The sequence below is a fragment of the Lupinus angustifolius genome, chromosome LG13 (assembly GCF_001865875.1).
Source record: "Lupinus angustifolius cultivar Tanjil chromosome LG13, LupAngTanjil_v1.0, whole genome shotgun sequence".
Taxonomy (NCBI): Eukaryota; Viridiplantae; Streptophyta; class Magnoliopsida; order Fabales; family Fabaceae; genus Lupinus; species Lupinus angustifolius.
Window position 1 is genome coordinate 1,644,110 of NC_032021.1, and position 27,207 is coordinate 1,671,316.

At 33.6% G+C, this 27,207-nt stretch overlaps 5 protein-coding genes, 1 long non-coding RNA gene and 1 other non-coding gene across 7 annotated transcripts; 2 read left to right on the top strand and 5 right to left on the bottom strand.

Moving 5' to 3' along the window:
• Positions 847 to 2,858, bottom strand: LOC109325154 (CASP-like protein 5C1). The gene is made up of 3 exons (XM_019557326.1): positions 2,591 to 2,858; positions 1,428 to 1,560; positions 847 to 1,180 (listed from the first exon to the last, which is right to left on the bottom strand). The coding sequence occupies exons 1-3, from the start codon at positions 2,779 to 2,781 to the stop codon at positions 986 to 988; spliced, it is 519 nt and encodes a 172-aa protein (XP_019412871.1). The 5' UTR covers positions 2,782 to 2,858; the 3' UTR covers positions 847 to 985.
• Positions 4,190 to 6,079, bottom strand: LOC109325156. The gene is made up of 2 exons (XR_002105091.1): positions 5,788 to 6,079; positions 4,190 to 4,449 (listed from the first exon to the last, which is right to left on the bottom strand). It is a non-coding gene; the product is annotated as an uncharacterized LOC109325156 (long non-coding RNA).
• Positions 6,797 to 8,643, top strand: LOC109325150 (RING-H2 finger protein ATL65). The gene is made up of 2 exons (XM_019557321.1): positions 6,797 to 8,409; positions 8,486 to 8,643. The coding sequence occupies exon 1, from the start codon at positions 7,070 to 7,072 to the stop codon at positions 8,261 to 8,263; it is 1,194 nt and encodes a 397-aa protein (XP_019412866.1). The 5' UTR covers positions 6,797 to 7,069; the 3' UTR covers positions 8,264 to 8,409; positions 8,486 to 8,643.
• On the top strand, positions 11,253 to 17,831 carry LOC109325148 (long chain acyl-CoA synthetase 2-like). The gene is made up of 19 exons (XM_019557314.1): positions 11,253 to 11,504; positions 11,928 to 11,997; positions 12,419 to 12,508; positions 12,601 to 12,657; positions 12,935 to 12,983; positions 13,149 to 13,225; positions 13,696 to 13,735; positions 13,835 to 13,929; positions 14,046 to 14,210; positions 14,758 to 14,868; positions 14,961 to 15,048; positions 15,132 to 15,198; positions 15,281 to 15,356; positions 15,430 to 15,547; positions 15,798 to 16,043; positions 16,554 to 16,693; positions 16,887 to 17,069; positions 17,170 to 17,289; positions 17,544 to 17,831. Exons 1-19 carry the CDS (start codon positions 11,356 to 11,358, stop codon positions 17,589 to 17,591), a joined length of 1,989 nt encoding a protein of 662 aa, XP_019412859.1. The 5' UTR covers positions 11,253 to 11,355; the 3' UTR covers positions 17,592 to 17,831.
• Positions 11,705 to 11,778, bottom strand: TRNAI-AAU. Its single transcript has one exon. It is a non-coding gene; the product is annotated as a tRNA-Ile (tRNA).
• Positions 18,569 to 20,776, bottom strand: LOC109325153 (cold-regulated 413 plasma membrane protein 1-like). Its single transcript, XM_019557325.1, has 4 exons — positions 20,579 to 20,776; positions 19,690 to 19,797; positions 19,369 to 19,439; positions 18,569 to 18,973 (listed from the first exon to the last, which is right to left on the bottom strand). The coding sequence occupies exons 1-4, from the start codon at positions 20,746 to 20,748 to the stop codon at positions 18,720 to 18,722; spliced, it is 603 nt and encodes a 200-aa protein (XP_019412870.1). The 5' UTR covers positions 20,749 to 20,776; the 3' UTR covers positions 18,569 to 18,719.
• LOC109325152 (proteasome assembly chaperone 2) lies at positions 21,750 to 25,229 on the bottom strand. Its single transcript, XM_019557324.1, has 7 exons — positions 25,072 to 25,229; positions 24,698 to 24,863; positions 24,528 to 24,586; positions 23,971 to 24,089; positions 23,531 to 23,768; positions 22,989 to 23,109; positions 21,750 to 22,052 (listed from the first exon to the last, which is right to left on the bottom strand). Exons 1-7 carry the CDS (start codon positions 25,129 to 25,131, stop codon positions 21,973 to 21,975), a joined length of 843 nt encoding a protein of 280 aa, XP_019412869.1. The 5' UTR covers positions 25,132 to 25,229; the 3' UTR covers positions 21,750 to 21,972.

Sequence of the window (27,207 nt, forward strand, 5' to 3'; positions counted from 1 at the left end):
ATAAAAAATGTCCAATCTCTTCTTGGATTTTTAAGAATTTGAAGTTAGACATCATAGTATAAAAATCATATATTTGGATGACGCTATTAAAAATGTCTATTTAGATGCAAATATTAAGTTAAAAAAGAGTTTAGTATATGTGCAATATCAATGCAAAAAAAATTATATTATGGAGTGCCTTACTCAACATTAAATGTATAATTTTTGCTTGATGGTTAATAATTATATATGTGAAGATGAATGACATATCAAATAAAAAACCATAAAATATTAGTGCACATACTATATGAAAAATAGGTGGTAAGAATATAAAAAAAACATTCAATCCCTTCTATATTTAGTTTTAAAAAAGCATTCAAATGTGTTTTTTTTTCCTTCTTAATTTGACATGGACTAGCTGGAATTTAAAGCTTTTATGTAGGCAAACTTTATAAGAAAAATGAGAAAATTATGTAGTTGCTAGAATTTGGACAACTTTATGTCATGCAAATCTAAACTAATATTCTTAGATGAAAAAAAAATGATAGAGATAATGAATTTTAGGATATGAATGAAAATGATGATAGTTTGGTTGTGGACTTTTGGTTATCATGTTAGCACATTATTAGAAACTACAAATTTGCAATCCCGTGACGTGAATGAGAGCCAATATATTGTTAAGTGTTATTGTAGTTAGAACAGTTTTTCGAATAAGGATGCTCTTTAGTTACAGAGAGATAAATATTTGTTTTTCTTCAAAATTTTAATAACAAAAATATAATTTTATAATAAATAAAATGATAAAAGTATTATTCTATGTCTTTTATTTGTATACACTTTAATATTGAGTTTCACTTCATGCTTTGGACAAAATGTATATGACTTTTACCAAATATCTTGGACATGCCCAGAATTCTCATGCTATAATTGACAAAACAAAAAAAAAATAATTTACAGAATAAATCATGTCCAATCTTTAGCATTCTACAGGGTAATTAAATGAGAATCATAAAGAGGGTAATAGCCAAAGGTTAAACAAAGAAGATGCCAAAGATAGAAGCCATGAAAAAAAGGCCATAATTGCAGATATCTTATATCTGCTGCAAAGTTTTGGAGGACAAAAGGGTCCATGAGACTGGAGCAGCAAATCTACAACACTAGCTGCTGAGCAAGCTGCAGATAATGTGAGAGTCGATAATACCTGTAACAAATGAACTATAGTTAGTTACCAAAAGATGATTGATAGTATTAAGTATCCATATGTCGAACATAGATCACATGTCCCGAAAGCTGATTCGTTTCATGTTTCAGGCCAATCAGATTTTAACAAGTAATATAAAAATATTCTCTTTTTTATTTATGTGATAATATCTAATTGACCCGAAAGAGGTGATATGTGTTCCCCTATGTGAAATCATAACACTTAGATCAGAAGCTACCTAACATACCCAATCTCCAACAAAAATAATCAGCAGTATTCCTGGTTGGCGAATTGGGCATTTTACAAGAACTGAGTATCCATCTACCAGTGCTAATGTGAAACTCCAAGGTATCACCAAACCCATCACTGTTACCAAATAGCTTGGACATCCAAAGTGAAGACAAAAGTAAAGCAGTTAGTTAACACAAGAATCAACAAATTCACTTATGCAATTGGTATCTATTCAGTTTCTACCTATTTATGTGATGCAAATAATAGAAGCAGAAATGTAGGCATATCTAATAAGGAAAGGGGTAGAGAAAATTACATATGTTATTGGTATTTAGTAATGCAAATTAAACTTTGTTCAGGATTTGGTGTCAAAATCCTTCTGTACAGAGCTAATGTAAACTACTTTCTAGCTGACATGATTTTCTAGGACAGAAATTCATATAAGTTTAAGATAGGCAGAACTTTAAGGGCGTGTTCTTAAGTTGGGTTTTAGAGTCATCTCACACCTATATTTTATTGTTATCAAGCATTTCCCTTCTATTCTATTCGTCATCCTCCAAAAACCAACTCGAGAACGGATCCTAGTAGTCAGTGGATTGACCATGACCACTGTCACAAGCTATGTTTGGACAGAATATTAATTGGTGCTTTTGTAGAATTAGACAGTTAATATTTTAGTTGCAAATTGGTCGTATTAAAGATGTAAGATGCCAATAGAATAATGAATTTAACACCCATTTGTCTCATCACTCGGTGCAAGACAATATAGCAAAAGGGTCACTCAAAAGCACAAGGTGGAGAACTGGTTTACTCATTTCCACCACTCTATAGATAAATGACAGCACTAGGTTAAGAAATCTGGCTTCAATGAGTTTTACTGTCTACTACTCCAACACTATTCTTGCTTAGAGATTAACCATCAGTGACACATGCACCAATATAGCATGATCAGCTAAATGAACTCATTGATATAGAGTCAATCTTTTTTATAAATAATATATAGTTAATGAAAATAATGCATAAATGAGCCTGAAAAATCTGCAGAATCACATGGGGGGTAATATTAGATAAACCAAAACAACATTTAAAAATAGTGAAAGTCAACTACCCCTTGATATTAGAATAAAAAAGGGGACCAGAAATCATAGAGGAAAAAAAGGAAAGAGTAAAAAGAAGTACCAGAAAGCAGTGTAGCTGTAGAATTCAACACCAAAAGACATAAAGAGAAGGGAAGAAGAAGAGAATATGGTCTGGCCCAATCTCAGACTGAAGCTGGTACTAGTGCCCACAGAGCCAGGTAATTCATCCATGGACTTATTGTATAGCATATGTACTCGTTCTATCTCTTGGTTTTCCTCTACCCTTGTCATATGATGTTATCATAGTTGTCCTTCAAAACTGAACCACATAGTATTGTCATCTATCTATTTTTATTTCTTTCAGCTGAAACCTTCTGCTACTACAAAAACATGATTTTTATAATAAGATAAGATATCAACTCTCAATACTTGTACAGAATCCCTGACCCTTTTTCTCCCTTAGGCCAAGTAAGAAAAAATCCAAGGAATAGAAGAAAGAAATTTCTGTATGCAAAGACATCTTTATTAAAAAGAAGACATATTTGTTCTCTTCCAAACTGAAACTTGAAGAAACAACTCGGGTAGGTTGAAGTTTGAAGTGGTGGAAAGGCTTTTGTAGTGTGGTGATTGAGCAATAATAAGGTTGCTATTATTGTGATAATGGAGTTAACACATGGGATACTTCATTTCTCGGTGGCATGTCATCAGTGCCTCTAAATATATGAGATTTCTGTCCTATCTCTTTAGGTAGGTTGGGGTGAGTCATAATCCTTTTCTCTTTATAGTAGAAACGTTTTTTTTGCCTTTACTACACAGTAGGCACATATAAGCCTCTTAAAAAATGCAAGAGTTTTAGAAATTATGGTAAGGTCATTAACAAAGATGCTTCCTTTCCCTTAGGATCAGATCCTTTTCTCATGTTATTTCTTTTTATATTCCACTTGTGCTTTTATACTCCCCTATTCTTATTTATATGTTATATTCAGAGAACATTTTTATTTATCTGTCATGTATAGAAGTTTAAGAAAATATTAATTCCCCATTTCCATGTTTACTTTATTTAAGACTCTTTCATTTTAAGCCTAGATATAAGTAAAATTTGAATTGATCACTCCACATAAAACTATAGAACACTTATGTAATAGATGAAACATAAATTTAATATAAGTCCGCAAATTTATTACTTTTTTTTTACTCAAATGTGTTTTTAAAGTGATGGGCATACAAATGAAATAGCGTTATTTTAATAACCAAATTGCAACAACTTTAAATTGTCATTTCATTTCTAAATGTTTTTTTATGTGGCTAGAAATTAAAAAAACGGAATATAAGTGCTGAATAAAGATAATTTATGAAAGGATTCTAGACGAGAATCTTGTTCAATATGAAATTATGAAGTGAATGACCAGATGCCAGTGCTTTCTAAAGAAGGAACCTAGAGTTGCCATTTGTCACAAAGTTAATGACCCCATTTACATTGGAAAGTGATGTGCAACCACAAGGAATCTAGAGTGGTGGCAGCTATTAGTATAAGCCACAAGGAAAAATCAAGCATCATTGTATGTGTGCCAAGTTAAGTGGTCTTGTCTCCATTCCCATTTGAAACTCCACTCCCACTAGTTATAAGCATGCATCATCTCCATGTGTTGTGTTAGTTTTTGACACATGTTATGGTGTAGAATGTTTAGATAAACTCATATGAACAAAGGAAAAATAAATATACACTATCTTATCTTTCTAAACCAACTCATTGGGGAAAAACCATTATTCATATGCTTAGTGTTGTAATATGAGATACTAATATTTGCTACTCACCATAAAATTTATACTCGCTCCAAAAGTACATGGGCTTTAATTCCAACTAACAATATGTCATGGTCTCACAAATTTCACGGTTACATGAAAACACTACTCCAACGAAATCTTCCTGAATCTAAAGCATTTCCTCTTTCAGATCCACTGCATCAATAGAAAATCAATAGAGGAAATCATATAAGATATTCTCAAAGAATATGTGATACAAGGTATATTGATACTTAATCAGTATGAGAACACAAGTTCATCTTTAGCAAGAAAAGGATAACTACAAGACAAGGGTACCAACATGCTTCAAACTCCCAATATATAGAGACAAATGCAGGCACTATTATATAAGATAGAAAAAGATAATTTTAGAAGCCATATTAATCACCAGTGTAAAGAATCATATAAAATCGATCTGAAGGGATGATCTTTCTAACTGCAACGGTAAAGAGAGGTTGAGGTTTACTCTGGATTCGAAATTCAAATCATTATTCGCCTTAAACGGTTTTCATGTACAGAACAATAGTGGTGATGCTGATGCACACATAATGGATGCAAGCATGATAAACATATGTGTTGAAAAAATGAAATGACATATTGTTCAAAGTTCACAATCCATGTCAACTAGGCTACCTAATACCTATAAAATGTGCAAAAGATGGAGTGTACAAGTACAACTGACATGAGTGCAAGCACAACTTCACTATATATAATGTCTTAAGCATATAGATTGCAACAGTTACTTTAAGGAGCTATACAATGTTAAGGATGTAAACACTATTTGAAAATATTTTAATTTCTAATTAACTATCATTGGTCAAGGTACAACAAATAAGTTACAGATTCCCAATGAACACTTAGTTATAGACATGGCTATACACAATATACAACACTCTATTGTGGAAAATTTTTTACTTAACAATTCAAACCAATCCACCAAATATTTGCACCAGAGGGCTCGTTTGATAGCCATAACAGGATAAGGCCGTAAGGGTCAAAAAGAGAGTAGGATAAGCTCTTATACCGTATAGAATAAAATATCGCCTCATACTGGGTAATGTTTGTGCACTGGTGGCAATTGCATTAATCACAGCACAACAGGACACAAATACACACAATCGCTGATTTGACCGTAATTTTATTACTTTAACCAGGGATACATAAATTCAAATGAAGTTGATTGAATTTGATGTTATTTTTAATAATTGGAACTGATATAATAATTATTATCAATTTCAATGAAGATTATTAATCTGAGATTTTTCAATTCATTCTATCAGAGACTCTTTATGGAACGATTCAAACTAATCCCCAAAGCATCCCCGCCTAACGTATAAACCCAAAAGATATTAAACACAAAATTTCCAAACTTTATGAACAAATAGGTAATTCAAATTGCCAACATTCATAAACAAATTGTTAAAAAATAAAAAATTAAAGCTTTGCAGGTGGTGATGAAATCGACCATATATCAAAGTAATTAGGGCAATTTACCTAGTGATGGAAAGAGATAAAGAGGAGAATCTAGAGTTCAAGTTTGAGTTCATCTTTCTCGCCATGGAGAATGTGAAGAATGAAAGGAGTAACTCGAATAAGAACAACCCAAGTTCCAAACATTGCCGCATGAGATTTGAGCTGCTTCAAAGCTGCAGCTTTATCAGGCTTACGCATAAACATTCCTGGAAACATCACTTCTACGATCTTTGATTTTATTAAACCCTAATTCTCAATCGCTTCTTCTGGTTAGGGTTTTTTGATCGTTGCAGTGTTTTCTAATATACCTTCTATTTTTCCCTTTATTTTATTTTATTTGGGCTCGTATAAAGTAATATATACACTAATGTTTTTAGGGTTTGGGCCTTCAATGGGCTAAACACGTTGTTGGTACAACTAAAATTTCTAAAGATCAAAATGAGAATGTAATAGAAACTAAAAAGTTTAAAATCTACCATAGTGTAAAAAGTTGTATACTATTAATATATTATTTACTATTGATTTATATTATTTTTATTTGAGAGTATAATTAATAATAAATAATTGTCGGTAATATAAAAAGAGAAAAATATGTATGCATTGACAATGTATGAGTTTTATACACTATCATTGTATCATCACCATTGATTTTTTTACTATTGTTGACCTTTCAGAAAATGTAATCCAAATAAACGGTGGATGATGAAGTGCAAGTGTATAAATCCTTACACTGTCAGTATATACATTTACACTCATATAAAAAACTCTTACACTAATATTAAATTCATGTTGAATTAGACACAAGTATTCAAAACCGAGTAAGAATCTGGATTCTTAAAACGTTGATTTTTTCCTTATTATTATCAGGCAGGGACACGGTTACATTGACTGGTTATAGCTTTATAGATATTGGATTATAACCTTCCTTACTAAATTCTTAATTTCTTTTTGTTGAAACATTTACTATAAATTCTTATTTATTTAATGTTTTAACATAAAGTATAATATCTATATAGTCTGATTTAAGGAAATTACGTAATTAGCTAGCTGGGAACAGATTCCAAGTGGCAAATGTTTATAAAAGATGACGTGTCAGTTAAGAACAGGCACAAGAGGAGGAGACAGTGGAGTGAGTTAGTGCGCGGAAAAAGAAGGCGAAGTGAGTGAATTCTGCGGTTTGCATTAAACCCATTCTCACATTCACATAATATCTTTCACTATTCCATTTCAATTTCAATGTGAGTCTTAACCCTATTCTCACCATTCACATTCCAACACCACTCTCACTTCCACCACCGTAACCATGATCAATCACCACCCTTCTCCGCCACCCCTCCACCACCATCATTGGGCCCCATCACCAACTCCAACTCCAACTCCCTTCATTAACAACTTATCACCACCGTCAAAGTTACCGGTTGACTTTAGTCCTCCTCTTATTGCAATGGTTGTGATTATAGTAACCGCTTTTTTATTCATAACGTATTCTCGTTTAATCGCCCGTCACCTCCGTCCTCCAATTCACAACCTCATCAACCGCTACCGCCGCCGTCGCTCCCGCTCTTTCCTCCCTTCCTCCTCCGGCGACCTAGACTCACTCCCTTTTGATTCTCCCTTCGATAGTGGACCCCACCCTTTCTCCCCTTACGGCCTCGACGACTCTATAATCAAAACCATTCCCTTCTCTCTCTATACTTTCACAGTAAACGCCAACGAGTCACGCCGTGATTGCGCCGTTTGCTTATTCGAATTTCAAGATGACGATTACGTTCGTACTCTACCAATTTGTTCTCACACTTTCCACGTGGATTGCATCGATGCGTGGCTTCGTTCTCATGCTAATTGTCCTCTCTGCCGTGCCGGTGTTCTATGCACAGATTCGCCGCCGTTCTTCACGCCGATGATGGCGGCAAGGATTCGTCCCAGTCTTGATGACGAAACTATATTGCATAGAATTAGCGTGGATCGTCTTATGGAATCACGTTCTCCGGTGCCGATGTTTAACTCCACCGTCCCGGAGATTACACCGTGTGAGGAAGATTCACAGAGAATCAATTCGGAGGATAGGTTTGGCCGTGGGGATTTTATGTTGAAGCGATCGTATTCGTTTGGATTCGAACGGAGCCTTCCATCAGATAGGATGATGATGGAGCCGGCCACGGCATCACCGTGGCGATACCGGAGAGGAAGCACAAGTTTCTGGAGCAAGAGGCCATCGCCGTTTGGTTCATTAGGTAAGCCAATGGTGTTCTCGTTCAGGTATTACAGAGGAATGAAATCGCCGTTTTTCCGGCGAAGAGGCTTCTTCCCGTTGTCGGAATCCAGCGTAAGGTACGCCGGCGGAGGTAGCTCATCGAGAAGGAGCAAATCAATAGCTAGCCCTATGTTTCTGAGATCATCAGGTTTAACGGCGGGGGTGTCAGCATTCTCGTCAAGCAGGCTCCGGTGCGGTGACCCGGAGGCGCTACTCTCACCGGAGAGATTTAACAGAAGATGATACAAGAAATGTGAAAAGAAAAGAGCTAAGTTGAACACTTCTCTTCTTTTTTTGAACAAGAATGAGAGTGGACACGTGGAAGTATATGATTGGAGGTTAAAGTTGCATGGATCGGAGATACTTTGAATATGCAAACAAAGTGGTTTTGACGAGTACAAAAATCACTTGGCATGAGACAAAGAATGAGACACCGTTGAAAATAGATGATCATCCTTTCGAGTCGATGAAGGGAGAGGTGAATGGGTAACTAAGGTCAAGGTGGAATTAAATGGAGGGTGGTGGCATGCGTTTAATTTAATGATATTGGTCTGCCATTTTTCTACCCTCTCATTAATAGCATTTATTTGGAGAGAGAGAGAAGAGTATAAGACATATTCATGGAGGTTTGGAAAAAATAAAATAGAACAAATGACTGTGGTTCTATGCTCAGAGACAATGGTGGAGAATCTTAAAGTGGAAGGTCATAAATGATAAGAAGAAATGGTTGATCTTAAAATGGGTTTATAGGAGTACTAGTAATTTTATTATGTTTATCTTATGCAACCCACTCAAAGTCTCAAACCCTACCCCCCATGTGGAAGAATTGAAGATGCAAGTCACATAGTGACTGATCTATATAGGTTTAATGCCCACAGACGCAAAGCATTAATTGTCAATGGCATAGAGCTACACTGACAATACATATTTAGTGTGTATTGTGACCTCTGCTAACCATTAATGCCATTTATAATTTTGGAATCTTTTTCTGATCTATCCATTTCTCTACTTTGCAGTTTCTTGTATTTTTTATTCTTAGTCTATGCTACATGAATGATGAAATTAGTCATTTATCTCTATCTCTAGTTAACAAAGAAGAATGAAGGAAAGTGTGTGGGAATGTTGTATAAAATGCCTTACTTTATCTCTAATAAACGTTGATATTTATAGTGTAGTGGTTCCCTCTGTGTATATGCATTAGGCAAATGTTGGAGAGTTTGTGGATGATATTGAAAAAGCTATGGGAAGTGATTTGAAGCTTTGCTTTGTGTGTGAATTTACGTTGACTCTCTCAAAAGGTGAAACCCACAAATCCACTTCTTTCTCTTTTTTGAAAAACAGATCTATGACCACGTATGGGATTTTGACAATCAATGATAGTGTTAGTTTTTGCATTGGTTTTCCACTTTTTACCATAATTTGCAATAGCAGTTAACATGTGGTTCTCATCACTGAAATTCATAGCCCAAACCTATTGCTTTGAGCCTTTGAGTTTCGACCGTAAAGTCTAGCCCATTAGATTTCAACTTGGGCCAAGTACAACGAAACAAATCACACCACAAGCCACTATCTCTCTCTTTCTACTGTTTTTTCCTTTTCTTTTTTCCTTTTAAGAAAAAAAATGTCATAGGGATATGTAAATTTTCATTCCAGTAAATGAACGGCATATTCAAAATTCTGTAATACGATCTATCTGTAGTGGCCACAAGCATTATTAATGTTGCTGGGAACATTGAAGGTTGCACAAAAAGTTAGGTATGAGTTATGATTGGCTCCTAAAAGGCTTTATCATTTATCTAACATTCACTATTTATTTTTCTTTTTTATTCTAAGGTTAGAATAACTACGATTCTTAAGAAATTACAACATAATTATAGACTACGACATTAATATTTTTCTTTTATAAAATATATATGATGTATACAAGTCAAAAAATATAACAATAATAATACATTAAAACTTGTGTTTTTCCTTAAAAACAAAGCTCATAACCTTGTAGAGTCTTACCAAATCTACTCTGCTTTTAGTATCCACAAAATGTTTCTAATATGGCATGATAAAGTTTTTGACATAGTTGTTTGTTAAAGGGTCCACAAATTTATGTGTTGGGTCAATTAAGATCATCTCAATAATCTAGTGGAGTATGATAACTTTAGCTAGTGTCATGTATTATATAGTTTAGAACTTTTAGGATGGCTATGACATCTTATAACACCTAATTATCAGTTTTTGATACAACAATTCTCACTAATACATAGCCTACTCCTCAAAGCAAATCACTAGAATTGCCTAACTTCACCTAACAAATTCTTTTTTTCTTCTTTTGTGATTTGTTTCTTCATTGATTATTCGAATTTTAGGTTTGCTTTTCAACTCACACTTACCCAATTGTTAACAAAACAATACTAGGGAAGTATGGTTAAGAATACATATACAATTATACATGAGACAAAACGTAAAAGTGATAAATACTAGTGAAATTTATGCTCAAAATTTCAACCTAGAAATTCAGAGTGGAAGCATGCATCATGCATGGGCCAAAAAATAGAAGATGAACTAATATCCTAATTCAATGCGTGAGAGTGACAGTTTTACATTAGGTGGTTGATGCATTATTAGTCATGTACATTCACTATCAGCCATTAATGCACCTCCATTACTAGCCTACAATTCATTACTTTCTAACCATATTACCACTAAGTGAGTCAATTCATTACTACAATGGTTAATAGCCATAGAACTCACATTGATAACAATCATTTATCAAAATATAGCACAAAAACTCACATTAATAAAACAATAATTATATATGTTTTTAAAATATGTTTTTGGAATTAGTAATTAATTTCCAAAATTTAGATCAAGAATTGAAAATAACATAAATAGCACCACTAACTATATTTCAATTCCATGAAGCTGGAGTTGAAATTTAACTACAATTTTAATATGCACAGCAAATAAAGTAATCAGAATTGATTAGTCCAACTCAAATGACAATAGCAGACCAAGTTTTATGTGACAAAACCGAACCTTAATACGTTTGTTTCTGAACATGCAAACTAGAAGAAAAGGGATAAAGGCAAAACAGCTTCACCAAACTTTGGCAGCAAAAATAAATGCATAAGGTGGGGTGCATTACTCAGAACATGCAAAGTCACAAACTTCTAATACAAAAGGTTCATAAAAACCATAAAAGCACCCTTACAAAAAATAAATACTATATCCATAAAGTAATACAATATTGAAATTTATTGCTTGAGCTCAACTAACTATAGTAAAACACCATCCATTGTTAAATTGATTCACACATCAACTAGACATAACATTGAATCACAATGGAAGAGGTATACACTGTGAAAGTAGAAGAAGCAAGACCAGCAACTAATGAGAAACCATCAGCAGGTCCTGTGTATAGGTGCATTTATGCTAAAAAAGCTTTATTGGAGCTTCCTTCTCATTTTCAATCTCCATGGGACTTCTTCAGGTTAGTTTCATTTTTATTTTTCTTCAAATTGAAATAGTTCAATGTTCTAATGATTCAGAATATTGGGTTCTGCTCATAATGTTCAATTTTTTTAGTCAATGACAAAAACTTTTGCCCAGAAAATTTGAGGAAAGTTCAATGAAATTCTAAACTAAGAATGTAAGATTATCAAGATATGCAAAATAATATATAAAAATAAATGGCCCATGCAGGTCTCGAACCTGCGACCTTCGCGTTATTAGCACGACGCTCTAACCAACTGAGCTAATGGGCCAATTGATATTAATTAATTTGGTTACATATTTAACATAAGCGATTTGACTAACCTTGTCACCAAGTCTCACGTGAAGATTGAATACGAAGTGAAGTTAGTAGTTGTGTTTGAGAACTTCTTGCTAAGAGTTCTGATGATTCCCTTTGCAGGGACTCTGCTACGAGGTACCCCACCAACCCAATGCTGGGTCGGCGCCAAAAAACTAAAATTGATTCAAAGGTACAAACTTTCATGTGTTTTTGTTTCACCTCTCATTTCTCACTTGTAAATAGTAGCTTAGCAAATCCACAACTTTTGTGCCAGTATTGTATCGGAGTAATTAACTACTATGGGACTAAATTATAAAAACTTGTATTTGAGGAACTAAATTATAAAAACTTGTATTTGAGGAACTTAATTATAAAAACTTGTATTTGAGGGACTAAATTATAAAAACTTGTATTTGAGGGACTAAATTATAAAAATCTGTATTTGAGGGACTAAATTATAAAAATTTGTATTTGAGGGCCTAAAATGATAAAGATCACCTACTGATGTTCCAAAATGGATTTTTTTTGGGTCATTTAGTTGATTACCCCAAAAAAGATCCATTTTTTCCTTGAACTCTCAACTCATATGAATGTTAAACTGAATTTTGTAGGTGGGTCCTTATGAATGGGTCACATATCAGGAGGCTTATGATGCTGCCATAAGAATGGGTGCAGCCATTAGAAGCTGTGGTGTCAATCCTGTAAAACCATTTTTTGCTCTATCATGATACATTGTATTGGCATATATATAGAACTAATTAGTTAATTCTAACTTGTTCTTTTATATCACAAGGGTGATCGTTGTGGCATATATGGATCCAATTGTCCCCAATGGATAATTGCAATGGAGGTACATGACTTTGTTTTTTGTGGGGAAAATTCACTTAGGCAACTCTTTAATATGTTAGTTACACTTAGGGACCAAATAACCACTCATTGTGGATTAAACTGAGTGGTTATTTGCGTCCTAGTTATAATTATGCATCTATAAAGTTCCCTAACCTTTTTTGTGTTGATTTTATTCACTAAACATCGCATGGGATGATGCCATGATGCCTTATAATTATATAATTTGCATTAATTTCAATATGACTTTACTGACTTGATTCAAATTTTGCTGTTTGCAGGCTTGTAATAGCTATGCAGTAACATATGTTCCATTATATGACACTCTTGGTTCGTGTTTTTGTGCCTTTCTCAATCAGTTTCTGTGTGCTTACTTTTATTATTTCAAACATCTCCCCATAGAACTTGGAACTCAAAATAGTTTGTGAACTAGCTCTTATACTCGTACTGTCGTTCTGGTAGAAAATGACCTTAGCTTGGCTTTACGCATGACAGGTCCTAATGCAGTGGAGTTTATCATAAACCATGCTGAAGTTTCGATAGGATTTGTACATGAAAACAAGATTCCTTCTGTAAGTTCCATTTTTTGGAGATCAACCTTTTATTTTTTGGCTCGTCATCATCATCTTTTCCTTGGACGTATTTTATTTCACCAAGATGAACTGTCTGAATGTTTTTCTGTTCCCCCCTCCCCCATATACTATTATGGAGTCTTCATCAATTACAAATTAGATACTTCACACATCCGCTAAAAAGTTATACGTTAAGAAAGCCGTCAGCAACCTTGTTAAACAATTAATATACATAAACTTATTTTCTGCCATTTCTATAAGCCACTTAAAACTAATTAAATTCAGTTATTCTTACTTTGAACTTGACAAAATGTTACATGCATAGCCTGCTCTTCTATATATTCCAATTTACTATACTCATAACTTTCAAGTTATCAATTGAATTTCTTGACAATAATTCATAAGCGACAACATTTGCCATCTCTCATTTTCTATTTCTGTTTTCACTGAAGTAATGTCTGTTTCCACAGATTTTGAAATGTCTTGATCGATGTTCTTCAAATCTTAAAAGTAAGTCAAACATATCTATTTTCTCTGTTATTTGTAGTTTATGGATCTTTCCTTTCTTTACTGGTACTGGTAACTAACCTGTGTAATTTAATATTGTAGCTATTGTGAGTTTTGGTAATGTTTCAACCACACAAAAGAAGGAAGCCGAGGAATTTGGTGCATCCTGCTTTTCATGGGAAGAGTTTCTCCAGTTGGTAGGATATTAAGCTTGATTATCAATTGTTGGTTGATGTTTAAACTAAACAACTTGAACCATTAGGATCTTGTAGATATTTTTTTAACAATAGATCCGATATCTTCCTTTCTCCAGGGGAATGTGGATTTGGATCTACCATTGAAAAAGAAGACTGACATCTGCACAATCATGTACACAAGTGGAACAACAGGTGAACCAAAAGGTGTTATTATCAAGAATGAGGCTTTCATGGCTGAAGTGTTGTGTATTGATCAAATACTTCATTTAACAGACAAAGCGGTAAGATAACAATTTTCTCGAAGGCTCACTAGTTTCATGTCATACTTTTTCAAGCTTAGTCAAATACTGTCACCTTGTCTTTCGTTAGCTTTGTCATTTTTCTTACCTTTTCTTGCTTGTGTTGTACATGTCTATTTTGTTATCTTTTTTCAATAAATACGTAAAAGCTATACTAGGTAATGAGAATCTTCTGATTCCAACACCTTTATTTATTTAGGGAAGTTTCATCATACATCTATTTTGTCATTCTCACAAGTGAAAATAACATGATGCTCAGGAATCAGGATGATGTTTTTTATCTTCTGAGGCTAGCACAGTATGTATGTGCCATATCTTTTTTCACATTGCATTACAATAACACATGGCCATATTTAATGAAATTTGCTTTCATTATTCCAATGAAAGTAATGCCCATAGTCCCCTCGGGATACATGTCAAATGTGTCAGATTCCAGAATAAGATTACGAGTACAAAGACAAGTCTTAGTTTGTCATATTTTTGTAATGGTAAGTGCTGACAAGAAACATATAACATGTTCGATTCGTAGGCAACAGAAGATGATGTCTACTTTTCTTTCCTTCCTCTTGCTCATGTATACGATCAGATAATGGAGACCTATTTCATCTACAAGGGCTCCTCAATTGGATTTTGGCAAGGCGTAAGATTTGGATTAGTTATTATAATTAATTTCAAACTCATTCTTTGTTTTTTGTTAATGCCTCATGGGAGTTATTATGTTAATGTTTGCAGGATGTCAGGTTCTTAATGGAAGATATCCAGGCACTAAAACCAACAATATTTTGTGGTGTTCCTAGAGTTTTTGACCGCATTTACGCTGGTAAGGCAAGGGTGTTCTTGTGCTACTTTATTTGTGTAACTACGTTGTTCAATAAGCATTGACTACGAACTTTGTCCCTGAAGGTATCAATAACAAAATATCATCTGGAGGAACACTTCGGAGTACATTGTTCCAGTATGCATATAACTAGTATGTTTTGCCACGAACTGTATTCGGTTTTAGAATTTTAATTTTTTATCCCGGTGTATACTGATGTGGAATATACTGACAGCAAGTTGGGATATTTAGAGAAGGGTCTTCCACAAGACAAAGCAGCACCTCTGTTGGATAGGATTGTGTTTGATAAGGTACACCACTTCATATTGTAGTTTTTTCTCAGAAAGTTTGGTTTTAAAATTGAAATATTGGTTTTATTGATAGATAAAACAAGCATTAGGTGGACGAGTCCGTCTTCTGTTATCAGGAGCTGCTCCTTTGCCTAGGCATGTGGAGGAGTTTTTGAGGGTCACTTTGGGATGTACTTTGTCACAAGGATATGGTATGGTATTTGGATCCTCTTGAGATAACTTTACGTCATTTTGATTATGGCTCTACAATACAGAATTTTATAAGAAATGGTGCCATCCTATAAAACCGCTGTGACATTATTTTGGCATTCCCTGATTTTATTTCTGTTCTTGAGGAAATTATTCCACTGTGGCGATCACATCTTTAGTTCGCATGTATCCGATGGCATGTTTTCCATTTAATCATGCCATATTTGAGTTATCATCATTTTGATGTGATAGGCCTTACCGAAAGTTGCAGTGGGTCTTTCACTGCAATAGCCAATGTGTTTTCTATGATGGGAACAGTTGGAGTCCCCATGACAACCATTGAGGCCAGGCTTGAATCTGTACCAGAGATGGGATATGATGCACTTTCCAGTGAAGCCCGTGGTGAAATTTGCCTGAGAGGGAATACCTTGTTCTCTGGCTACCACAAGCGTCAAGATCTTACTGAAGAGGTCGTAGTTGATGGTTGGTTTCATACAGGTAAATTCTCATGTTGTTCTAAATTATACAAGGGTCTATCAAGGTGATGAAAAATTCCTTTTCCTACCTTTCATTGTGATTATCCACTTGAATGTTTAGTATTTTTAATCGGTAGGCACCACTCAGAACTTCGCGAAACAACTACTAGATAGAATGACAGACATTCCTGAATAATAATTTTTTTAAATGTTGAAGAGGTATATAGTCTGTTCAGCACTCGGTAATCTCCATATATACAATCTTATATGATGCATTTAAATGGTCAAAAGCGGTCTTTCATGGAAAATTAAGCAATACAAAAATATTTTCCGATAACAATTAGTTCAATGTTGAATACTAAGTTTTGAGTCCAAGTGAAGAGGGCGTAAAAGAAGTCAAGTTTGATAGTTATGTCACAAGCTTCAACCCTTTTCTGTTCCAAGTCTTCTTCACATTCTGCATATAGATTGTTGAAGTTGCTACTTTGCATCTAAATTCAGTGTGTTTTGAATGATTTGAAAATCACTGCAGGTGACATTGGAGAATGGCAGTCAAATGGAGCCATGAAAATTATTGATAGAAAAAAGAACATCTTTAAATTATCTCAAGGAGAATATGTTGCTGTGGAGAATATTGAAAACAAATATTTGCAATGCCCTCTTATAGCATCGGTATGTTTCTGCATTTATCACAGAACACCATAAAATTAGAGAAACAGAAATTAAATTGCATTTTTGTTGAATGCTAAGTTTTTATTTGAATGTTGATTTACAAAAGTAACGTTGTTCTGTACGTCAGTTGTTCTGTACGTCAATTATTAACTTTATGTGATCAATTTATCATTCTTTTTCATTTCATATCCAGATTTGGGTCTATGGCAACAGTTTTGAGTCTTTCTTGGTGGCTGTGGTAGTTCCTGAAAGACAGGCCCTTGAAGATTGGGCAGTGAAGCATAATTTGACTGATGATTTTAAATCTTTATGTGAAAATCTATCGGCAAGAAAATACATTTTGGATGAGCTCAACACCACTGGTCAGAAACACCAAGTATGTGTATAGAATGTCCAATTCCATGTAATGAAGTTGTGTTATTATGCTTTATTTTCATCTTATTGGCTAACATTTGACATGAACAATATTCTCTCAGCTTAGAGGTTTTGAGCTGCTAAAAGCAGTTCAGCTCGAACCAATTCCCTTCGACATAGAGAGAGATCTTATAACTCCAACATTCAAATTGAAGAGACCACAATTGCTCAAGCACTATAAGGTTTGTATCATCTTCTGTTATTAATATTATATGTGTGTGACTATTGACTTTCTATTTCATGTCATGGTACATATTTATTTTTGTTCCTTAACTTCTTGAGTTTTAGTAGTATGATTCACAATTTGTGCCAAATTCATCAAGATTATTAGGAAGGAATGCCTGTTATGATTTTCAATCAGATGTCAATGTTACTCTCATGTACCAAAAAGTAAATATATGAATAATATGTTTGTGTTTGCCAACATTATTTGCAGGATTGTATTGATCAACTATACAAGGAAGCAAAGGGAGCTATGATGTAGACATGCTAAGATGTAATATTATATGCAACTATGTTGTTTTCTGGCAGTTCTCTCAAAATATCCATTTGGTTTTTTTGTACTGCTCTGGTTCATTTTGTATTGAGTTAAGTGAAAAGCTGTAATAAACAAAGCTGGTTTTATGTTGAAACAAGAACACCCTATGCCCATTCAGCCATTCCTATGGAGAACACAAAATAAGATTATTTGATAAGTGCTACAAACTTTGTGGGTTTTGCAACATCTGTTTTTGCTTCTTTAGTTTGGTAAATTAATTTGTCGCCATCTGTTGGTTCCTGTATTTATAATGTAGACATTATGGTCTATTTGCGAGTTGGTTTTTGGAATGCAAATGAGGGAATATGAAAGTTTGGGAGCCATGAAATACACTTGTGAGATGACTCTCAAGCTTTCACTTTCCTTTGATTCCCCTCCAAAACTAAACTCGCAAACAAACGCTAAGAGTTTATTTCTGAGTTGGGTTTTGGAGAGGAAGAGAAATGGAAGGCTCCAAAGTCATGAAATACACTGGTAGGGTGACTTTGGAGCCTTCGTTCCCCTCGAAATCTCGACTGACAAACAGACCCTTAGAGAAACACTAAGAAGTTTAGCAACTAATTAAAAAGAGAAGCTTCAGACTAAATAAAGGGTGGAACATTTTATGTGAGTTGGTTTAAGCTGCATGCCTCTAGCTAAGAGGCAGAGGGTATGGCTTATCCCGCTCCGGGGTGAGACTAGCAGCTCCAAATTTCTCCACTTCACATAGCCTAGAACCCACTCACGCATGCTTACATTAACCTGAATGCACATCATGTTGTCGAACTGATACTAAACTACCCATATAAGTGGTTTGTTGCATGTGCAAGACAAATATGTCTAAATACAGCACAACCAAGGTAAACATATATTATAAGTTGTAACACACAGGTAAGCATACAATGATTGAAGATTCTAGTAAGATACCATATCAATCCTCATCTTAGAAATCATATATTTGATTTCACATTTTCACACATCCAAACTACAGGAAGTGTATTTCTAGAAATGAAATTGCAACAAATGAATGATACCAAAGACAGATGGTATGATTCACATAGATCAACACATTACAAAAGCTGCATATTTCTTCCTCTAAAAAACAATGCCCACCAGTACCCAGATGGGATAGACTAGCAGAAGGACAATGCCAATGGTATTCGATAAGCCATTCGCTTTAGTGAATGCGTTTCTGAAACCACCAGATGCCCGAACGTGTTCTTGCAGCAAATAACATGCAATGATAAGGCATACAATCACCCCAACAATGTCGTCTCTGAATTTGCTTGCAAGTAGACTCGGAGCCACGACGATAAGAAGAACCAAAGCAGCAGGCAATTCAAGCCAATCTGCATTAGCAATCATAAGTGATTACTAAATTAAGTCATTGTATCTTTGCACTTAGTCTTAGCATATATTAAGGACAAACAAAATGATGATTTGGCCCCTAAGATTGACTTCATCACTCAATGACTTTGCACCCTATTAGGCAATTTGGTCCATGTGAGGATCTTATAATTTTTTTGGCATGGACCAAATTGATTGATGGTGTACAAAGTCGTTACTAAATTAACATTTTACTCTGTTCGAGACTAACATAAAATTTTAAATGATGTAGGTGAGTAGGGAATGATGATTTCTCTGTATGTTCAATCAATGGTTACCAGCAATGATTTTACTATATTGTTCAACATATAAACAAGAGCAAGATAAGTATCTAAGTCTGATAAAAATTGTAACATACTAGGGAAATGTCTTGGAAAGAAAAGCCTTAATACAACAGCAACAGCTGCAATCCATTTTCCTATATCTCCCCTGTGAAACATTGAAAATAAGTAGAATCATGATGAAAGACAGACAATTTAGTACTAGAGAAATGTTGGAACAAGTTTTTCCCTTTTGGAGTGCGTGGTTGTCCCTCCCGACAAGTGTCGCTCCCAGGAATCGAACACTTATCTTTTGGTCGTTCTGGGATCTAGCAGGACCTTACACTACTAGACCAACATTTTGTTGGTATGTTGGAACAAGTTTGATAATAGTAAAGTGTGACCATAAGACTAATCACCTGAAGACATGGAAAATAAATGAAGGCAAGCTGAAGAAAATGTATGGAATAAGCAATGCTGTAAGAATGTTTGTCTTCCAATTTGTACGATCCAGAATCAACAAATATCTGCAAAGAACAAATAAAACCAACCATTGAAAAGCATAGAGAAGTTACTATTTCACTAAATAACACTACAAATTTATAGACAAATTGTTGCTAGCTAAGTTTTTTATTTTTTAATACTCAAGATAACCATGTCCAAGGTTTGATAGCTCCTAATGAATGGGAAGATCTAATATTCTTAGCAAGGGACATAAAAGTAAATAAAATTACAATTTTAACTAATCCTCAATGTTAGGGACCAACTTTAACCAAGGTTAAAGCAAATAATATTCTGAGGGATAAAGTTGGTGGAGTAATTAAGATGGTGGACCAACCATGATAAATAGCCCATGGAATGGATCTCATTCTCATCCACAAAACTGGCCTATTATCCACCCATTTGAAGTTATAGATATTTTAAGTACATGAAATGTTACATTATTTTACATTATTGAATATGTACCACTGCCACATTATGGTGATTATTTGTAGTATTGGTATGTTATTAAAAATTGAAATCTGAGTTGAAGAACTTAGAAGCAGTAACAAATATCATAGAAACATATATGAAATGTGTAAATGATATAGTGGAGGATATTGAGCTATAGACTCAGTCACAACAAAGTTACAAGAGATTCAATCCCTCCAGTTCCATCAAAATCATAAAGTACATGTAACATGTGATACACAAGTAATGAAGATGGGCATGTTGAAAAATGTACAAGTAGAACCATAAACTTTTAGTGTGCAAACAAGTAAGAGATAGATAAACTTGGTTTGAGAATAGAGTAATTAGAATACAAACATAGCAGCAAGGGCAGCAATCAATCCAAAGAAAGAGACTCCAGAGCCTAAGCCACCAAGTTTGATGGCATGTTGGGCTAGTTTATTTGCAGCTACACTCAGTTCCCTCATATCAGAGTTGATCAATTGAGCTGCTTCTTCTTCTTCTTCAAAATCCATCATCTTCCACATTCTCCAAGATAAGGTTCCCTATGGTTTTGTTATAAATGCAAGTACAACTATATATTAAGCGGAACTTATGTATATATTATATATTTTCCAACTATTACACTCTGGTAATAATATATGTGGTGGTATATGTGTTATGACAGCTGAGTTAAATTTGTAACAAAATTCTTACAAGTTACAAGCCTTTTGAGGATCTTTGAAAAGCAGTATATGTATCTATAAGGATATAATATTTTATTATATTCTTCGAATTCATTTGCATCATTGTGGATGGAGGGACAGATTATACAAAAAAATGAGAACTATATGGAATAACATCGTAAAACAAAAATTCAAACTATACTAGTTGAGAATCTCATACACTATAGGTGTCTTATTTTTTTTGTTGCCTTTCACTTGGGTATAGTTTGAGTGAGAGAAGATGGCTTATGAAGGGATGAAGAATGGGTACTTTGTGGGGTGATGGTTAAGAATGAATTGAGATCATTTGTCCCTCTCTTTCTGTTTTGAAATGTAATTATAAGGATGATTTAAGAGTAATTAATAACAAATATTTTCCCCATATCGAATCCAATGACCAGATGAGAGTTAAAGAAGTTTTTGAGAAGGGGAGGGTAGTTTCAGTAAATTGAAAACTAATGGTGAGGGTGCAGTGAAAATGAACTCTTATTTTTATATTTGGACTTCATAAAAAAAGGGCCTCTCGCATGTCCTCTCCACCAAAGAATTGGAACATAAAATGAACCATGATCCTAAAAAAGTAGCAAGGAAATTGAAGGTTAACGTAAACTTCAATTGCTTGCATCAAATTTTATTTGTTCTGATTTAATTTATGCACTTACACTGGCTCTTGTAAAATTGACTTATCCATAAAATACTTAAAAGTATGTTTACAATTAAATTTTAGTACATTAAGAAAAATGGGTGCCAAACAAAATATGCTGCCAGTGTCCATTGTTTTGATTATAACTAACCGATAATTTAAAGTCATGACTTAGTAAAAGTACATAACAGAAACATAATGATTTTGGATTTCCAGTTTCTAAAACAAATTAAAAGCAGCATCATATAGCAACAATAGCCATCAGAAGATAGTCCTCTAGTGTAAAAATATCTTACACTACTCAAAGCTTGTCATATATAAGATAAGTGGACCATCATTGTTTAACAAAAAAGATATTGAGACACTAATTTCTATCTTAAACCACCATTTGAACTTTATTTGGATTAGAAGATGGACATATCTGGTGGTGGTCCATATACAGACATCCAAGAAAGTGGAATCCTCCATTTGCCACCATCAATTCCTGAACACACAATTATCAGAAATATCACTCATAAAGTTTTATCAGTTTTTACTATCAAACATATATACTTACAAGTCATAATTAATCTTATATTTTGCAAAAGGAGAGAAGAGGATTTGAACAAGAGAAATACTATCAGGAATTATAGAATAGCTTGTATTGACAATGTGGCCAACTAGGGATATTTATCATTCTGATGTGTTGTTAGGTTGCTAGATAATAGATACTAATACAACTACAGAAATTCATTTGTACAAAAAAAAAGGTTTCGGATAGAGATATAACTTCTAAGTTAGAACCAAGCACACAACGATAAAACTAGCGAAAAGTATAAAAACACTTTCTGGACTTAGCATGATGTACGATTCATTCCCTACATTTCAATTATGTGAAAAACAGGACCCTAAACTGTGGTTTGGGTGCAAAATCATCTTTCATCATTCAAAAGTGCCCTCTAAATCTAAACTTTACATGATGTGAACTCTGCTTTGCGCATGACATTTCCATCCAATTTTAACATTTTAGATGAAGGACTATTTTACACACGAATCAGAGTTCAGGTTTTTTTCCACATTTTTATATATCGGGACTAAATCCTACATCATAATAATCTACGGGGTGTTTTCAGACTTTCTCTTAAAATATTACTAATTTTCAAAATCCACATTCAAGTGGAAAACCTGTCTCCACTTTAGAATAATACCTGGTAAATTTTGGGAGAAAAACAATAGTGAATAATATTATTCGTTGAATTTATTTTCTTGGGAATAATCATTAATTCTGTTGCAAAATAGTACAATTTTGTTATACACTATTAACACATCAACTTCACAGGGAATTTTTTTTATAAAAAAATTGCAATGCTTATTTTAGCTTGAATACCAAAAATAGATCAATATGATTATGAAAAACAAAACAAAGATAAGTAAAGTTCACCAGCAGTTGGATGACTTAGCCTTTGAAGTTTGCATACGGCCTCAGCTAATTGAAACGCATCAGATATGTTGTCTCCTTCTGAGCAATAACACAACAAGCAGGTCACCTTCAAGCCTTTAGCCTGGTACATTAAACCAAAATCTCAAATCATAATCATCATTCATCAACTTCATATTATTGCTCTTTTCCAGTAATATTGCAATAAAAAGGTGAGAGATGATCCACGCATCCACCCACTCAATCATATTTTTATTTTATCTTTTTTAAAATTTGGAGAGCGACTGTTACTTTCCATTATTCTTATGATATGGAGACTTATACTGCATATCAAAACAAAATTCCCGATGCAAGTTTTATCAATGGCATGCAATGAAGAAGGAAACTCGTAGCATACATAGAAAGAAAACTATTATCAATCAATTAAGTGAATGTTTTACATGATGAGAGCATTGCTTTCTCTTCGCTGTCCCTCTGCTTAAATATGATTACAAGAATAGCAAGAAATTTGACTTATCATCAGAGTAAACTGCACATGTTTTTACCTTGAGAAAAGAAAAAAGAGCAGCAAAAGGCAAGCTGGCATAATAATCTTCTTCTTCTAGTTCATCATCTATAGAAATGATATCATCCCGAGTTGCATTTCCTTCAGCTAAATCGCTAAGATATTTCCAATGCTTTTGAGAAGGGTCATAATCCTCAAGTTTCTTCCACCCAAGCTGTTCACAGTTTTCATCTGTTCCATTGTTGTTGGCACTGGAGAGGTAGTAAATCTGCAAACCGCTAATATAATAGCCAATAGTTATATCAGAAATGGTAAATTTCTCAATGAAATTTCCTAGACCAACATTTCAGAAGATTGTCGAGGTATGAAAGGATAACCTTCAAAAGTTATAATATGAACATGGGTGACAATCACAAATTAAAAATTGAATATCTTAACAACAAAGAAGTGACTGAGGTTTCAATGTTTTTACTGCCTTACCTTGACATATCAACTTTTTGCCACTTTCCAAAGTCTAAGCTGGAGAGAAGAACAATATGCTTCTTTCCACTAGCAGCAACAAAATCAGCCAAGTTTTTTGCAAACTCCACCATCCTACCCTATTCAAGTGATGATGTAATGATTAGCTAAAGGTTAACTTAGCAACATAACTAACAAAGCTAACAAAAGGCAGTTACAACTAACTTCCTAAAAACTACTGTGAATAGCTAGCAGCACAAGCAAACATCTCTGCAAGTCTCATATACATTTGCTTCTAACAATAACCCTAACCTATAAATATGCCCATCAATTAATAAATATGTGATAGTCTCGTTATTACTCCCGAAAGGAAATGATGATGCCCATAGTTGCGGGAAACAATAGTCAGGAGAACACCAGCAGAAACACTGAACATTACAAACTTGAACGGCAGGGATTAATGCGCATGTTCATGAAAACAAAAAATGATTAACATTTAAGCTTCGGCTTTTCTGTGTACGAATTTTACTGCATGATATGAAACAAAGGAACATAGAAAATGCATATTCAATCAATACCTTAACCACAGGAGATCTCTGTTGGATAATAGTAAGAGCATTAGAAATGGAATCATAAGCTGCAAATCCAGCACAGGAAGTGATAAGAAAGAGCTTAACGTTTCTAAAAACAGAGAAATAAGATATTGAAAAAACATAGAAGTGATTCAAAAAAGGGAAAACAGAAGAACCTTCAAGAGGAAGAGCAAGGTCTCCATGAGGAAAGGGTCCATAAGCATCATTGCCAACACAAGGAAGAACATAAGGATCATCCAAATACCCAACTCTCTCTGCATCCATTGATGAAACCAAAAGGTCTGCCACTAACTGCCCAACATTTCCAATTGACAGTGCAGGCTGAAAAAGGAAAAAACAAATACACAAACAAACCCCAAATTAATAATGGTTTTGAAAATTGAACCAACCCCACAATTTTAATTGCTGTAGCTAACTAAAAGTTAATGTCTTTTTGATGGAATAGATACATTCATAACACGGTGGTGTGAAAGATCGATCAATGAATTGAAAGAAAAAAGTGTGCAAAACCCTAGAAAGTGATACGAACCAAAATTAAAGTGGAGCAATCTTCATGAAGGTGCTTTCCTTCTTCAGGAACAAACTCCATTTTCTATAACAGTGTTGAAGATTTGTTATAATATTTCTGCTTTTGACCCACACCTTTGAGTTATTTCAGCTTATGCTATTAGATTGCTACCATTTTCATTTCAACTTGGAGAAGAAGGAATAGAAGATTACTTATGGGCTTCCGATGCGGGCCTGTTATATTTCTAATGGGATATGAAAGGCCCGTCGTGAAATCATTAGGCCCACTTCCTATTGAGAGGTACATATATTGCAATTGCTCATGTAATTTTCAAGTTTGGATCGAGAGTAGTTTGGTTGGGTAAAACTTTTGAAAAAAAAGATATCTACACTAACTAAGAGAGTAAGAATTTTTATACTATCATTCTATAATTCGTATTTATATTTATTTATTATTGACTTGTAAATAAAAGTAATATAAATAAATGTTGAATAATGTATTGACTCTAAACTTTTTTTTTAGAATAATTTTTTTGGGACAAGTGATATTGGATGGTAGAGAAATAGAGTTGGAATATCATTGCCTAATATTTCATGTATTACTAATGTTTTGATAGGTTTTACCCACATTTTTTATTTTTTTAAATTCAATATATAAATTAATATTTTCATAAATAAACGTTATATAGACTAGAATTAAAAGATATATATGCATACACGTAGGTTGAAAATATACACTGGTCTCATTTTTAATAAGAAAAAAAATGTATATTCTAACATTGTATGAGTTTTATGCATTGTCATCTATAATTTATATTTAGTTAGTATTGACCTTTCAAAATTAAAAAGTACAAATGGATATTACACTAATAGTTTATATAAATCTTTACCATGTGAATGCATAAATATTACTTTAATAGTTTTAACTTTTAAGTCAATCAATATTGGAGGTGGGCTTGTTCTTGAACACTTCTAATTTCCAGGTGCAATTTCAGATTCTTTGTTGCATCTGATTCTGTCATTTTTCAATTGAAATTAAGAGTTACGTGCATGAATTACGTTGCTCAACTTTTCAACTCATTGATAGGACTTTAACCACAATTAACAGCTTAATAATTTATCATGGTGTTAGTGGCTCTAGAAATTGCAATTATTGGTTTTATGTAGCTTTATCCACTTATTATATGAACATAATCTAAGATGGTTTTGTACATTGTACCTGCAATTGACACGTACACCTAGTTCCTCCAACAATATTGACAACATCAACTTATAATTAACACCTGTCCAACCATAAAGAACTTCATGATTGGCATTAATCTAATTGAATCGTAGTAGATAATGATATATGACAAATCAACCATGCAAATTATTAAGTTAAAATAGTCATAAAACATAAGTAGATCCTCGTTCCATTTTTATGGATATATTTCATGTTTTATGGTTTACTCAGAGACGTTGAATTTGTTTAAGGCATGTTGTGGTCCATGGGCCAAAGCTAGATATAGTATCAGAAAGCTAGCCATGTGGGTACACTATAAGTGGTCAGTGACATCCTTGTCTCACGTTTGATTTGGTTATAGATCTTGGACAGGTTAATCATGAATGGTGATCACCTGTTCTAATTTGATGTCCTCATTCTTATCTTGTTCCACTCATATATTGATATATGAAATTAATATATTATTTTAATAAAATAAAAATAAATTAAGATATTATTTTTAACTTGTTAGTAAACACTAATTAGTATGAGACATGAGACTCAAACTTTTATTGGACAAACGATCCCGTTTAGTTAATCATTCCTCATCTAGAAAGCAAATGCAAATCTTAGTTACCAAACCTGTGTGCCTTTTTCAATACCTCTAATCATTTCTTCTCACCTAGTTTAATTTCTTAGGTTTATGGAAAAAAATTGGTAGTTATTCTCTCTAAGTAATTAATTAATTCCTAGGAATTAAATCATTGATTTTGAGGTTCTAGTGAAACCTTATACAATTAGACTAATTTTAGAATCTCTATGCATATTAATTATATCATCATATATAAATGATATACCCATATATACATACATAATTTATAACTATTATATAAATATATTATATAAAATTTAAATTTTGCATACAAATAGATTTAAATGTTTCATTTATCTTTCTAT

What these genes read in the sequence shown, in the direction of transcription:
- LOC109325154 (XM_019557326.1), bottom strand. Translation starts at nt 2,781, where the DNA reads ATGACAAGGGTAGAGGAAAACCAAGAGATAGAACGAGTACATATGCTA. An exon ending in TACAGCTACACTGCTTTCTG is followed by an intron (nt 1,561 to 2,590) that starts GTACTTCTTTTT and finishes TGGATGTCCAAG; the next exon opens with CTATTTGGTAACAGTGATGG. An exon ending in TTATTTTTGTTGGAGATTGG is followed by an intron (nt 1,181 to 1,427) that starts GTATGTTAGGTA and finishes CATTTGTTACAG; the next exon opens with GTATTATCGACTCTCACATT.
- LOC109325150 (XM_019557321.1), top strand. Translation starts at nt 7,070, where the DNA reads ATGATCAATCACCACCCTTCTCCGCCACCCCTCCACCACCATCATTGG.
- LOC109325148 (XM_019557314.1), top strand. Translation starts at nt 11,356, where the DNA reads ATGGAAGAGGTATACACTGTGAAAGTAGAAGAAGCAAGACCAGCAACT. An exon ending in CAATTGGATTTTGGCAAGGC is followed by an intron (nt 14,869 to 14,960) that starts GTAAGATTTGGA and finishes TAATGTTTGCAG; the next exon opens with GATGTCAGGTTCTTAATGGA. An exon ending in TTCCAGTATGCATATAACTA is followed by an intron (nt 15,199 to 15,280) that starts GTATGTTTTGCC and finishes ATATACTGACAG; the next exon opens with CAAGTTGGGATATTTAGAGA.
- LOC109325153 (XM_019557325.1), bottom strand. Translation starts at nt 20,748, where the DNA reads ATGTGGAAGATGATGGATTTTGAAGAAGAAGAAGAAGCAGCTCAATTG. An exon ending in ATTGCTGCCCTTGCTGCTAT is followed by an intron (nt 19,798 to 20,578) that starts GTTTGTATTCTA and finishes TGTTCTTTGCAG; the next exon opens with ATATTTGTTGATTCTGGATC. An exon ending in CTTTCCAAGACATTTCCCTA is followed by an intron (nt 18,974 to 19,368) that starts GTATGTTACAAT and finishes TTGCTAATGCAG; the next exon opens with ATTGGCTTGAATTGCCTGCT.
- LOC109325152 (XM_019557324.1), bottom strand. Translation starts at nt 25,131, where the DNA reads ATGGAGTTTGTTCCTGAAGAAGGAAAGCACCTTCATGAAGATTGCTCC. An exon ending in ATTGCTCCACTTTAATTTTG is followed by an intron (nt 24,864 to 25,071) that starts GTTCGTATCACT and finishes TTCCTTTTTCAG; the next exon opens with CCTGCACTGTCAATTGGAAA. An exon ending in CCTTGCTCTTCCTCTTGAAG is followed by an intron (nt 24,587 to 24,697) that starts GTTCTTCTGTTT and finishes CTGGATTTGCAG; the next exon opens with CTTATGATTCCATTTCTAAT.